The following is a 14912-nucleotide window of genomic DNA, read 5'->3' on the forward strand; positions in this document are numbered from 1 at the left end:
GCTTCCGCTGTAGGGGGCCTGGGGTTCGATTCTTAGTCAGGGAACTAAGATTCTGCATGCTACCTGGCCAAAATATTTTTTAAAATATTAATAACTAGCCTTTATTGACCACTTACTATGTACCAAGTACTAGACTAAGTAATGCCATTCAGGCCTCATATAGCCTTAAGCTAAGCTAAGCTAAGTCTCTTCATTCGTGTCCGACTCTGTGCAACCCCATAGACGGCAGCCCACCAGGCTCCCCCGTCCCTGGGATTCTCCAGGCAAGAATACTGGAGTGGGTTGCCATTTCCTTCTCCAATGCATAAAAGAGAAAAGTGAAAGTGAAGTCGCTCAGTTGTGTCCGACTCTTAGCGACCCCATGGACTGCAGCCTACCAGGCTCCTCCATTCATGGATTTTCTAGGCAAGAGTACTGGAGTGGGGTGCCATTGCCTTCTCCTCATATAGCCTTAATGCCTTGCATTTCCATGATCTGTTTTACAGATGAGGAAACTGAGGCACAGAAAAGGATGAGGATGAGCCAGAATTCAAAGCCAGGCAGTCTGATTCTGAGCCTATCCACTCAACCACCTCGCACAGCTCCCTCTAATGCAAAGACCCCTCATAAGGGCCAGGAGTTTTACTAACATTGCCAGAAGTCTCGCAGCAAACTGGGGGCCTCACACACAATCTAGCCGCACATTAGAACCAGCTGAGAAGGCTGTAAAGCACACCTAGGCCTGGAGCAAACACCATAACGGGTTATCATCTGGGGACTCGAATGAAGAGTGATGCGGAAGCCCTGCACTCTCCTTGTACTGTTTTTTGTACCTCTGAAGTTTCATCAAAATTTTTTTTTAAAAAGTGAAAGTAACTAAAGAACGTAGTAGGACAATATTAGCTGACCTGGAGGGATTTCTCCAGGAATTGATAGCAAGAGGTGCTAATAAAAGTGTTACTTACAAGATCCAGAAACGTGCGTGTGTGTGATGTGATCTCATTTATGTAAGGCAAATAGTGACAAGATACACACATCCACACATGCCTATACATCCTTTTAGGAAGATGGGATGAAATCTGTATGATACATTAGAAAAATTCTGGATCCCAGTCCCCAGAGACTCTCTTTTAGTTATTTAGAGGTAGGACCTGGGCATGGGTATCTTCTGTTCAATTTCCTTAGATCAGGGTTCTTAAATTTGCTGTACATTAGACTTGTCTGGGAGACTTTAAAGTCCTGAGGCCCAGGCCACAGACCAGTTAAGTCAGGCTCCCATGGGAGTGGAGCCCAGGCATGGGTGTTTTAAAATTCCCCCACGGCATGTCGATTGCCAAGTTTGAGAACCACGCCAGGCCCTTGTGCAGCTCATGCACCCAAGGCTAGGACTCACATCTGGGGAGGGAAGGGAATTGCAGTGTGAGGCATTACAGGGTAATAGGCCCATGGGTTAGGAACTCCCAAGAGGCTGGCTGCAGAGATCATACAGTGTCCCCGAGGTCACAGAGCAAGGAGATGGTGATGCCCACCCTAGTGCAAGGAGGGTGATGGGCACTGCTTGGGGAAGACTTCCTTGCCTTCCTAAGTCTCCTTCCCAAGATCAGGGGAGTTGAAATTCCTCCAGTAGATTCATTACTTTGTGTTCCTCCTCCTAAGAGTTATTAAAAAACAAGCAAATACTCCTGTGACGAATTGCATGTTAATAAAATCCTGATTCCTGCTCAGTGAGTGTTGGGTGTTTTGAAGAGAGAAAAACTTAGAGGGATGCTCAAACATGGGGGAAAGCATGACATGTAGGGGGTGTCAGTCTGACTTTGTTATTTTCCTGCTCATAATCCCTCTGTTTCTCAGACTCACCTTATTAAAAATGCCAAATGTTGTCATCTACCTCTAGGCTTTTCCTGCCTTGTGGAAACTCCCAGACTCCCTCTCAAGGTGATTTGGGATGCTTCACTTAGTTGTGAAAGACAAGGGCCTGCCTCTCAGATCCGAGGCCAGCGCAGAGCCAAGAATAAGGAGGCAAAAGAGGTGAGCTCTGGGCAACACCGCTCAAGTTGGGGCTTTGGGGGCATCTAAATGCAGGCATGTGGCAGGAAAGCCGGCCGCAGGGTCCTTGGGCTTAGGCGTGGGGCTCCAGCCCAGGAGGGTTGGAGACTGGGTAGAAGGAACACCTCAGGCACAGCTGGAGTCCTGCCTGCCACTTTCCAACAGTAAAATAAAGGCTTGATTGACCACCTTCTCTCAAGTCTGTGGTGATGATTTAGATATAACACAGGTAAAACACCAGGACTGTATACAGTAGGCCCTCGGCCATGTCAGAGGGACAGCATGCCAACACTATAGGCTTGCGACATGCACTCTGGGACCAGGCTGAGAATGACCCTTGACCTGGTCCCTAGTTCTTTCTCAAATTTTATTTCATTGTGGCAGGAACACTTCACATTTGATCTACCCTCCTGACAGACTTTAAAGTGTACAATATGGCATGGTTAATTATAAGCAGTGTTGTGCAACAGACCTCTGGAAGTTGTTCATGTAGCTGAGATTTCATGATCATTGATTAGAAACTCCCTATGACCCCACTCCCCAGCTCCTGGTGACCAGCATTCTTATCTTTCCAATTTGATGAGCTCGACAAGTTTGCACACTTCATATGAGTGGAATTACACAGTATTTGTCCTCTGACTTAGCTGTGTCTTGTCACTTAGCCTAATGTCCTCAGTTTCATCCATGTTGTCCCATAATGCAGGATTTCCTTCTTTTAAAAGGTTTATTTATTTTTATCTTTTGGCCTCGAGGTATGTGGGATCTTATTTCCCTGACCAGGGATTGAATCTGCACCCCCTGCATTGGCAGCTTAGAGTCAGGGAAATCCTGGGATTTCCTTCCTTTTTAAGGTTAATGTCTCATTGTGTGTATAGACTACATTTTCTTTATCCATTTAACTGCCATGGACATTTAGGTTGTTCCCACATCTTGGCTATTGTGAACAGTGCTGCAGTGAATCTATTTCTGTTGATGAGATTTATTGAGTGCTTATTTACTATAGGCCAGGAACCGGTCTAAATGCTTTATGTATAATAGTGCAGGAAAAACTCAGAACAGCCCTATGAAGTTGATGCTCCCTGTACCCCCATTTGCAGGTGAAGAAACAGACCCATTTAGTACGGCCAAAGCTCATACCATGAATCAGTTTTCACCCGGAGCTTGAACCCAGGCAATCTGGCCCTACAAGCAGTGATTCTGATAGTTATAATACTGATAGTATTGAAATCATAATAATGATAATGATCAAAAGCAAACTATGTGTCAAGGTTATTGGCAAGGTGAAGATGAGAGTTATGCGTCCAAGTGACCCTGGGGACAGGATCCAGGGGATTGCCCAAGAGATGAGTTAATTCTAGCAGTAACACTCATGACTTGGGGAACAGGGGTGGAGAGGGAGACGATAACTAACAATGGGGCAGGGTGGCCCAGAGGAAAATTGCCTTCTACAGCTGTGATATTCAGCTCCATGCGTCGCTTTGGTTTATGCAGTTTTCAAAGCCAGACCTTTTCCTATTTCTGAGTCTGCTAGGAGCCTGTACAGCATTTTGCACACAGTTTCTTTTGTTACCCTCTCCCACCTATTTTCCTTTCCTCCTGCTTTGCGCTTCAAGGGTCAAGGGAACAGCCCAGGCCTGGGGGCTTATTTTCAGGTCTTTGCAAAGCTACTTATTTGACTCCCCTCCTCCTTGTCTATTTGGTGTTGATCTAAATGACAGATCTGGTTGCGTGATTAGGCGGTGGAGTTGGGAAAACAAACCACCAGCTCCCAAATTAACCTGAGTCCATTGGTGCTATTTCCAGGTTAAAACTCCCAGCGGGGCTCTCTGCAGTGACACCACCACCCGGAAGTCCTCAGAGCGCCTGAAAAACCACCGCCAAGTCAGGGGCAGTCAGCAATCTCCATAAACTGATGAGCAGGACACAGAAGCGCAGTGCCATTTATTTTGCAATAGCAAAATCAATCCACTTTCCCATAATCCTGCAACTTATTGAACTCGGCATCTCGCTGCAGGATACGCCCCCGAACTCTCCCTAATTACGTATTTGGCTGCTTGCAATCGTGACTTGGCTCTGCAGTCCTGATAGCAGAGAACGGGCCTCTTAGAAGCCTGCAGCAGCAACAGCAGTAGCGGCAGTTTTCCCGCCCTACCGAGCGCTCCCTAGTTGCAAGGTACTGCGCTAATCGTGCCACCGTGCAAGTCCCTGAGGCCGACGGCTGCACCCTCTGTGCCGGGCGCTCGCAGCCATTGTGGTGTGGGCGCTCGACCAGCCGCGTGCTGACACTCCCTCTCGGTTCTGCGACCCGCGGCCCAGGGGAGGCGGGGGTCGGGTGCTCGGCGGAGGAGGCTCCCGCGGGGTTTGGATCTTCCGCGCACCGCCCGCGCGCCTGCCGGCTCTTCTCTGCGGCCGGCGCCCCACGCGCCTCCCGGGCACGCGCTTCCAGCCCCGCCCTCGTGCGGCGGCCCCGCGGCCCCGTACGCGCGCCCTCCCCGCGCCTCCGCGCGGACGCAAGGCCGCGAGCGCGCGTGCGCCCCTGCGAACGTCCCCAAGAGCCGAGCTGTAGCGAGCGCCGGGGCTGGACGCGCAGGACAGAAAAGGAGGCGGCGGCCGCGGCTGCGAGCAACAGATCAGGGCTCCGCGAGCAGACCCGCTCTGCTCTTGGGCGATTTTTTTGTTTCATTTCAGAAACATCGGTTAAATTAGAAAATCTTGCATTTTGAAATGGCGCTGGCCCCGGGTCAGCGGGCGATTTTCTCTGCTTCGAGATGGGCTTTGCCGTTTCTGTCGTGGGCACCAGTGGTGGCCTGATTGTCAGTCTTCTACGGGCATTTTTAAGGCCAGGAGCGGAGCGCTGCCTGTAGGCGCCCTACAGAGCGGTTTGGCTTTTTAAATTTTTTAGTATTATTTTGGGCAGAGAACAGTTGATATCGGGCATTTCGTCCTCTTTGCAGAAGAGGCTGCGAGTCGGAGGTGGGTCACTCGGAGGGTGAAATTCCTCCCGGGGTGAGCGATCCCCGGCCCCGCGCACAGTCCAGGCGGCTCCGAGTGTGTGTCCTGCCCCTGCCCGCGCCGGGAAAATGGAGGCTGTGATTGAGAAGGAATGCAGCGCGCTCGGAGGCCTCTTCCAGACCATCATTAGCGACATGAAGGTAGGACGCTGGGTGAGCGGCTGCGGCCGCCGCTGTGCTCTAACCTCTCCGCGCGGCTTCGCCTCCGCCCCGGGCCAGCCGCCCGGCCCTTGCCTGCGCCGTGGCCGCCGGCCACCTGCGAGAGCGCTCCGGCCCGGGTGTCACCTGCTCACCCGGGGCGCCGCTCCGGGTTCTGCTGGGTCACTGAGCGGGCGGCTTCTCTTGGTGGGAGCGGGGGTTGGGGAGCGGTATCTGATGGTCCCTGCCCGCTCCCGCTCATTGTCCCAGGGGACCGCATCATCCCATTTCCCTGGGGGCCCGGGGCCCTGGCTCCAAGTTTTCCATTGTCTGTCGCTGGTCTGAGTGTCTGCGACCCGCAGGGGGTGGATGCTTGGGCGGACACCTGATTCCCCGGGGTACGGGAGGGGGCGCCTGGCGCGGTGGTAGGGAGAGGGGAGGGGCTCTGCCCAGCTGTGAGAAGGAGCCCCCCAGCCCGAGAGACTGGGAGGGAGATATCCCTCTCCCTCGTGGGCTTTCAGGTCCACCTGGGGGCTATCTGAGCAAATTAGGTATTAATTAGGCTCTTCCAAAGCTGGTAAGGGTTTGCATGCCTCCCCTCGGCCCTCCCCTGGGGCGTGGAGCAGAAGTTCCCAGAGCAGTCTTGCGGGGGACCCCACGTCCCCAGACTGAGGCTCCCAGCCCGAAGGCGGGACTGGGGCACCTTAAACAGCTGTATTCCCCACCCGCCTAACACGCACAGACACCAGGTTTTCTCTTGGAAGGATTGTGAAGACTGTGTGTGCGTGTGTGTGTGCGCGCGTGCCCGCCCCCGCGCGCGTGAGTGTGTATGATGGGGGCGGGGAACAACACCCAGGCTTTTTCCTGCGAAGGGTGGGACTGGGGATAACCTGATCCTTGAATGTGGATTTTCTGTGCATAGAGATAGACCAGGGCCCTGTGTTACTAATCTAAAGGAAATATAACCAGCCGCGCGAGCTGGCTGGAGGTGGGAATTGGGGGCGGTGGGGGGAATTTTTTTTTTTTTTTTCATGTGTATTTAGGGAGCTTCTCTTTGGCTCTAGCCCAGCCCCAGTTTGCCTCAACAGATCCGGGGAGGTGGTGTTTAATTAAAAGCTCGGCTTCCAAAACGAGTGGGCAGGTTTGGAAAGCTGTGCAGCGAGTGGGTGTGGACAGCCCCTCTTCAGCCGCTGCCTGCGCGCCTGGAGGTGCTTTTGTCTGTTGAAATGTAAGGTTTGGAGAGGGTTCCGCCTGGGAGATGGACTTTGGGAAGGAATGCTCAGCTGTCATGGCCTGTTTTCTCCTCTAAGCACCAACTGCCACCTCACCCAGGGTGAACTTTGCCAAGGTGCCTGCGTCCTGGTCTGGTCCATTTTGAAATCCTCCTGCAGAGCCTGTGCCTTTTGTCAGAAATTGACATTCGTGGAGCATTCTGTTCAGCGACCCGGCTTGCCCAGGAATGCCTCTAATCCAGCCCCTTGGAATTAGATGGATTATGTCCTGTTCAAAGACAGCCCTTTCATTCCTTTGCCCCCAACCCCCATTGAATAATTGAGACAAAGCTTGGTTCCCTCTGTAGACTCTGGGATATTTCTTAAGTGAAATCTACAGGCCTTGTAATCAAACAAGATTTGGCTGGAGGCACACGTGGATTATGATCACCAGGGGAAGATTTTGAGATGGGTTGGGAGAACTGCTTGTGCATTTTGGAGGAGAGAAATGGATGTTTCTAGTCCCTCTGTATAACGTGGACCCAGTGACCTAACCCATGTCCCCACTGCAGTCTCAGTGCGTTCACACCTGATTTTTTTCTCCTCTTTGTTCATTAATCCAGAATCCAGGCTCAGTTCTCATGGGTTGGAACCCCAAGCCCTTCAGAAAGTAACCCACTTCAGGGCGGGCTCCCATGCTTTCCACCTGGTGTCTCCTGGCTGCCCTGCAGTGCTTTCTGGCTGGGGAGGCCAATTTGTGGGTGCTAAGGTGGTATGCTTCTCTTTCCACAAGATTCCAGTTAAAAATAAAGACTTGTTTAATACCCTTTGAGTGCTGGATCTATAGTTTGTGGTTCCTGAGCTCTTTCTCTGAATTGAGTCGGGTTTGTTTAACATCCTGTTGGGAAGACATTTATTTTAAAGGTTTATTTTGTTTTGGCAGTCAAAGGTTTTCAAAGTGGAGTGGAAGATGAAAACATGCCTTGAGATCTGCAGAATTTCAGACTTTTGGGGAGTAGAGAGATAAGGGAAAAAGGGGGGGTGTCTAATTTCCATGATTGTTTATGCCTAAGTTGCAGAGTGTTTATCCTGGAGTTTTCTTTGGAAAAGACTTCGTGGATTAGAAGGCAGTGACATTTTAAAGGAGAATTTTAAAATTTGGGCATGTAGTGTTGTGTGGGATGCTTATGCACAAAGTTGTCAGCAATAAAAGTCACTTTTTAATATCTGAAGTGAGCTGTCTTTCTAAGGACCTGCTTATCCTCCTTTTTTCTTGAACTCCCACGATAGTTTACGACGCTTGTGGTCCCCTTTCTGTTTGCTGTGAAGGACACATGTATGTTTTGGAAGCTCATTTGGAATGCCATCTTGAGAACATTTTTAGATTATTTTCTCAGAAGTAATGTTGAAGTGGGGTGAGGAAAGGGTAAGGAAAGAAAAATTTTGTTTTAAAGTAGCATTTGATTCTCCAAAATGTACAGCAACACAGGAAGGGAGTCAATTTCCTCTTTGGAGAAAAAAAAAAGAAAACAACAAAAAATGGAGTAATTTCAAGGCTTAGCCCCATCCATCTTCCCAAACCAAAGAACCTCAAGACATGGAAAAGCTGGGGAGGATTCTTTCTGCTTTCTTCTAAGGATCCTTCATCTGGCTAAGTCCTGGGCTGTCAGGGTGTGTGTTGTATCCTTTTCAGGGGGGCTGGAGCAGTGAAGAAACCCTCATTTTCTTCCACTGGGATCCCACAGCAGCTGTTAAATAACTTATTGATTCCTTGATGAGAGGAAACCTTGTGTTTTTTCCCTTTCTTCCACCCTACTGTGGTGGTCACCAATGAATGGTGGTGTGCAAAATCGCTTACTGGCTGCCTTTCCACGTAAATCAAGTCGTCTGATGTGAGCTGGTCCCAGAGGGAAGGATTCATGTGGCTGGAGGCACGGGCCCATCGCGGTTCATCTAGGGGAACTGTAGCTTGGAAGCAACTGTGGAAGGCCAGATGACTGACTTCTGGTGTTTCAACCCTGTTGACTACATTAGATGACCCTGAAATCTTTTTGGAATTTCTCTCCAAGTCCCAAGAAACACAGCTAATGCTTCAAACAGCAGATGTGTGCCATTACTTTCCTTAAAACTGAGCTGTGACACATAACATTGGTTTCAGGTGTACAACATACTGACCTAAGATTTGTATTTGAAAATCTTTTTAGTTAAGTAATTGAACCGGCATGTAGAATTCGGTGATGTTTGGAAAGCTTCTAAGACCAGGAGACCCTGGCCAAACTTGAGGTCAGTTCACCCTGTTGATGCCTGTCTTTTTTTTTAATAATTAACTTAGTTAAAAAAAACAAGAAGTTGGAGGCTAAAATCACATATTTTCCTCTGCCTTGTTGCTCAAGAGTCAGCATGTTAGGAGCTGTGTGGGGCCCGAATGCAGGGAGAACTTTGTACTGGGTTGGAGAGTGTGTTTGGGGTTATATAATGTGACTGGGGGTGAAAGAATATCCAACCCCACCTTGAATTCCCCACCCCAGGCCTCACTTTAGGCAAGGGTGTCCTGTTACCAGCACCTGTGCCGAGCAGAATAGGGGCCTTGTTCAGTTTTTTTCCGCTGCCCCCCACCTCTGTTTGCCACCAGTATCCTCCCCTCCTAAATTCTACCTAAAATTAGACCTGCTAAAGGGACTTCTTGAATTCCATGGAAATCTTTGTGGTTCGAAGACACATCATGATATTTTCCCTTACTCATCACAAGATCAAGAATGTGAGCAGTGAATCCAGGGCTGAATAATGATTTCAGGGTTTTCTCTGCCCCCACCCCTTACTGTTTTGTTTTGGGGTTGCTGTCAGACAAGAGGTTCACTTCCTCAGGGTCTGTTGAAGGCCTGCTGTGTGGAAGGCCTTTTGCTGGGCGGTGAGGAGCCAAGGCTGCCCTTGGAGAGCTGCTTGTCCAGTTCAATTCAATATGGTGGCCATGAAGGAGGGGCTGGTAGTCCAGCCTGGGGAAGGACATTGGTCAGCCCTTGTCGGACTTCCTTTTGACTCTGTCAAAAGAAGGAAAAACAATTTTTTTTCTCTAGAAAGATACTGAAAGTCCAGCCAAGGCCTCCGCCAGCGGCCTGGGCTCTGAGGGAGGTGGGCTTCTCTGTAAACGGTGACGTGCACAGACAGACAAGCCAAGCCCTGTAAAGTACAGATGGGCCCCACGTCGCTTTTGCTCTTAGCAAATGGCTGTGTTTGCCCAGGCTTTTACAGCTTCCTCAGTATAGGCCTCTGGGAGAAGGAAGAGAAGTGAAGATGTCATAAAACCGGCAGCAGGGAACTGCCGGGAATGGTGCCTGTTCAGAGATACAGGGTTTGCTCTCTGTAGATCAATTTTCGAGGGTTTTCAGGTATAATTTTTCTTGTCTCAGTTTGAGAAGAAGTTTTTTTTTTGTCTTGGTTTCAGTGTCTCTGTGGGGAGAATCCCTTATACATCATATTTAAGCAGATTGTTTAGAACTTGTTTGATTCTATGAATCTTTGTATTCTGAGATCCTAGTTGGTAAGAGTTGAGAGAAGATCATTCCTAGTCACAGTTTGCGTGGAAGGTAGGCTGACTTTGAATTTTGCCCAGTTCAGCTGTCACTTAGTTCTTTCTTTTTTCCAATTTTTATTTATATTTTTTAAGAGAGTAATTTTATTTATTTTATGGCCATGCCATGTGGTATGCGGGATATTCCTGACCAGGGATCGAACCCATGTCCCTTAAGTGGAAGTGTGGAGACTTAACCACTGAAGTGCCAGGAAAGTCCCATCATTTTGTTCTTATGAGACTAACGTGTACTCACAGTCCTGCAGTATTGATCAAGCATCGGTGTCGTCACAAGTGTTGAGCTTGATGCTGTATTTTCAGCAAGTAAAGATACAGGGTCCCTAGTTCAGTTTGTATTTCAGAGAGACAGTGAACAATTTTTTAGTACAAGTGTGTCCCATGCATACTCTGCTGCTGACCTTTTAGCCTTCGAACTCTTTTTGCTTCTTGGGGTAGAGACAAAGGAAAAACTAAAACAGTGTCAGTTTGGCCGGCTCACTTGAGGTCTTTAAAGTGCTTGGAGGGTGAAAAGGTTGAAACTATTGATTCATTAGGCTCTTTATCTGTAATTTTCATCTAGGCCCTTTCCATTTTCCCAGGGATGGGCAAGAGCTGGCCAGATTCCTTCTATAGTGAGACCATTTAGATATTCCAGTCGGGTATGGGAAAATGAGATCATTTTGAGTTTGCCATTACTTCTCGGAACTGCCTTCAGGACACTTTCCCCTAAAACCCACATCTTTGCAAAAACAGAGAAATACCTCTCCCTGAGCCAAACAAAAGCTACAGGGCAGGTTCAGCTGCGTAGGACAGCAGACAGGACACATTTGGGACCCTGAAAGGGAACCGTGATGCCTGAAGCCATTTGACTCAGATTTTCAGATCGCACTGCTGATATGTCCTTATTAAGTAGCAAACTGGAGAGACAAATGGAATAAATTAATTGGATGAGCACTGAGGAAGCGCATTGTATTTGGCTGCCAAGGTTTTTCCTTGAATGAGCTGGAGACTGTGGAAGGGTTCATCTGAGTCTGTGTCACGTACACACATACATGTTACAACCCTCCCCCCAAAGTAAAACCAACTCCCTCCCCAACATTATCAATGTTTCCTACCTCTTAGCCCAGGGAAGACCTTGGCATGGGGCTGTGTCATTTGCTGCTTCCCAATTTAAGATGCTCTGGGGTGCCACCTGGCATACAGGTGCTCTGTATTTATTTGGGCTCCCCTGGTGGCTCAGTGGTAAAGAATCCTCCTGCCAATCCGGAGACTCAGGTTTGATCCCTGGGTTGGGAAGATCCCGTAGAGAAGGAAATGGCAACCCACTCCAGTATTCTTGTCTGGGAAATCCCATGGTCAGAAGAGCCTGGCAGGGCTGCAGTCCATGAGGTCACAAAAGAGTCGGACATGACTTAGCCACTAAACAACAGCAACTGTATTTATTGCATGTAGTGAACAGGGGGCTGGAAGGGACTCAATGAAAATCTATTATGTGCCAGGATTTCCTGTCGTCCTCACATCACCCCCACTTTAAAGTTGAGAAAATTGAGGCTTTGAGTTGATCATTTGTTTAACGCCCTGGTGAGGTAGACTGGCATTCAGACCTTGGTCTGTTTGACCCCTAAAGCTGGAGCTCTTTGACCCACTCCAGTGTTCTTGCCTGGAGAATCTCAGGGACGGGGGAGCCTGGTGGGCTGCCGTCTATGGGGTCGCACAGAGTCGGACACTACTGAAGCGACTTAGCAGCAGCTGGAGCTCTTTAGAGCATGACTAAGGTAGAGAGGGGGCTGTGCATGAGTTTTTAGAAGGCAGCATTTCACTTGCCTGAGTCCCGCAGGAGAACCTAGCAAGGAATCGGGGTCACATTGCAGCTCTTGCAGCCCAGAGCCAGCCTGGGGGTGTGAACCTGAGCTGAGACTCTGGGAGGACTCGGGGCAGGGGGAGTGGAGATGGGGGTGGGAGGCTCCCATCTGGCTGTCACTTTTGTGGAAATGGTTTAATTTATAATATATCAACATGTTGTGGCTTCCCTGCTCCTCCTACTTACCACTTACAGCCTATCTTTCTCTCTCCTCCCCTCCTCCTGGCTTCCTAGAAGGGAAAGTCACCCCCAACCTTGGCTTCTGTCCTTGTCCCCATACAAAGCCCCTATGGTCTTCTCCATGACTGACCAGAGGGCCGCCTTTATATGTCCGTGGAGCCCATTGGGCCCTGAGGTTGGGTGACTATGCTTGTCAGTACCCTCAATTACATGAATTAAGTAAATTCACCCAAAGTTCAGTAACTCCTCAATGAGAACACCTTGCCTTGAATTCACTTTGTGTCCAGCCCTGGAACTCTCTTGTAAAAGGACTTTCTGTATTGAATTATTTCCTTGTCACCCTCCAGTTGGGTTGAGTCAGTCGAGCCATGGCAAGACTGTGTTTGGGGGAAGTTGATGGAATTCACCAAGAAAACCTCCCTTCTGTGCCGATTTCTTGGCAATATGACCTCCATCATAGTGTCTAAGTGTTTTTCTTTTCCTGTCTAGTTTAAGTGGGTGGAAGAAAAAAAAAATCAATGGAGTGGCTTTTGAGCTCTGTGTCTTTTTATTTGCTTTCTTTCCCTTGAAGAATTTGGACAGCAGTGAAAGTATTAGCTGGGTCAGCAGCAGCCGCCTCCCAAGTCCTAGAGGTGGACAGTGGGTTTTGCCTGGGCCTCGCTTCCCCGCCACCTCCCCCAGGCAGGGGTCTTCAGGGAGCCGGAGGGGTGGGTCTGGCCAGAGGAGGAAGAGGCGGTTCTGCGCCCCTTTTGGTAGAACAGACAGGGTTACAGCGATGAATGCATTGGATTTCTTGGGAGCAACAAGACACTGATACCTGGGACCCTATTCCACAGAGGGTCTGATTCAGTGCCTCTGGGGTACACCCTGGGCTTTAGGATTTTTAAAAGTACCCCCAGCTATACACAGTCTGAGCACCCTTGACATGTTTTCTCAACCTTGCCTGAGTAAAAGTGTCTTTCCATGGTGACACAGCAATGAGAATCTGCTTAACACTACCGGGCTTCAGGATGGGCAATGTTGTGTATTTACTACAATTAGTAAAAATAAATTTATAGTGAAACATTAAAGTGAATAAATTAAAAAAAATAGCAACAGACAAAAAGCATCTTTAGAATCCTTGGATGTTTTTAGTTGATCCGTAATAGCCCTGTCCAGTACGATTTTATACTATCATGGAATTTGTCAGATACACTAAGCACTAGCCTCGTGTGACTCTTGAGCACTTGAAGTGTGGCTTGTGCAACCGAGAAACTGATTTTTAAATTTTATTTACTTGCAATTTGTTTCAATAGTCTTGTGTGGCTAGTGGCTACCGTATTGGACAGCGCGGATCTATAACATGGCATCCAAGTGAAAACAGTGCTTTCTCAGCAGCACAGCTCCCTGCCCACATCCTATTTATTCATTCCGGCCACACCATTGCCCCCAAACCCCTTCCATGGAAATTCTGGAGCTACTGCTGAGCTTGGAGGCAGAGTGGTGGTTTAGTCGCTAAGTCATGTCCAACTCTTGCGACCCCATGGACAGAGGAGCCTGGCAGTCTACAGTCCATGGGATTCTCCAGGCTAGAATACTGGAGTAGGTTGCCATTTCCTTCTCCAAGGGGGAGAAGGAAATGGCAGAGAGATTTGGTTTTAAATCCTGTGGGCCAATTTCTTCATCTCTCTGAGCCTCATTTTCCTCTTCTGTGAAATGGGTCTCATAAAGTGCCCATCTTTACAATGTTGTTGGGGGGATTCTGAAATGAGATTGTATTTGTTAAAGGGCTTTGCACCATGCCTGACTAAGATGTTCGCTGCGGTTATATTCTGTCTTGCAGATTTGGGAATGAAGTGTTCTGTAGTTTTGAAATCAATAATTATCTCCACCTCTTCTTAGGGCAAACAAGACCCCACCCTTTACTGAGCTGTATTTAGAACTTGCAAATGAAGTTGCAGGAAATGGAGAAGTTGAGTTTCTTCTTCTTCTTCTTCTTACTAAGTATATAAATCACTCCTGAGTTCATTATAACCTCATCTGGCTCAGCAGGGCCTATTGGCATTTCTCTGTTTGCAAATCCTCTGTAGATAAAGGTAGGGAAGGCCTGGGTGCCTGGCTGAGGTCCTCAGGGCCTTTAATGCTTAAAAAAAAAAAGCCTTTTAGAGATGTTTACACCAGTGTGAGGAGAGACGGGTGCTTGGTACCGGCCGTCTTTTCCTGTCCACCTTGTTTGAGTTGCGGCTTCTTTTTCTGGAGTGAGCACCAGGAGATGCAGTCTCATTTGCCTCTAGTCTCCATTTTACCAACAGCTTTGTACTGGCTTCTGTCCCTTCCCAAGACTTGGCCATGTTTGGGTTCTTCCTACCTGCCTACTGGGGGTTCCCTGGTAGCTCAGCTGGAAACGAATCCGCCTGTAATGCAGGAGACCCCAGTTCGATTCCTGGGTTGGGAAGATCTGCTGGAGAAGGGGTAGGCTACCCACTCCAGTATTCTTGGGCTTCCCTGGTGCCTCAGCTGGTAAAGAATCTGTCTGTAATGAGGGAGCCCTGGGTTCGATCCCTGGATTGGGAAGATCCCCTGGAGAAGGGAACAGCTCCCCACTCCAGTATTCTGGCCTGGAAAATTCCATGGACTGTATCGTCCATGGGGTGGCAAAGAGTCGGACACGACTGAGCAACTTTCACTATCTGCCTACTAACTGTCTGTGGCCCACCTGTCTTAGCCAGGCCTCCGGGCCTCCCTGTGATTGACTGTAGTGGAGTGGCCTGCTCTGTGCCCAGTGTCCCCCAACCTGGATCCCCTGGCTTCTTTGAACACTTCCCGTGCTCTTCGTTCTTGCTGTTGTCCCACTTGGAGGACCTTCTCTGCCATGTTTTGCATTACTGAGATCTTTCTCATCCTTTAAGGCCTCACCAGAAAGGTCGCTCATTTCTCCA

The 14912-nt window shown here is 48.9% G+C and overlaps 1 protein-coding gene across 11 annotated transcripts in view; it reads left to right on the forward strand.

The window, feature by feature from the left end:
• The first annotated feature begins 3990 nt into the window (after positions 1–3990).
• The window catches only part of MTSS1 (MTSS1, I-BAR domain containing), a 160585-nt gene continuing 149663 nt past the window's right edge, over positions 3991–14912 (forward strand). For 7 of the 11 annotated variants that reach the window (XM_027560874.1, XM_027560879.1, XM_027560875.1 and 4 more), the window contains exon 1: positions 4613–5177. In XM_027560874.1, coding sequence (XP_027416675.1) covers positions 5106–5177 — 72 coding nt within the window. In that variant the 5' untranslated portion in view covers positions 4613–5105. Of the gene's footprint in view, positions 4199–4537; positions 5178–14912 lie in introns of those variants that run through there. The other 4 variants (XM_027560870.1, XM_027560877.1, XM_027560880.1 and 1 more) reach the window with 4 other exon arrangements.

This window comes from Bos indicus x Bos taurus, chromosome 14, assembly GCF_003369695.1.
Source record: "Bos indicus x Bos taurus breed Angus x Brahman F1 hybrid chromosome 14, Bos_hybrid_MaternalHap_v2.0, whole genome shotgun sequence".
NCBI classification, from domain to species: Eukaryota; Metazoa; Chordata; class Mammalia; order Artiodactyla; family Bovidae; genus Bos; species Bos indicus x Bos taurus.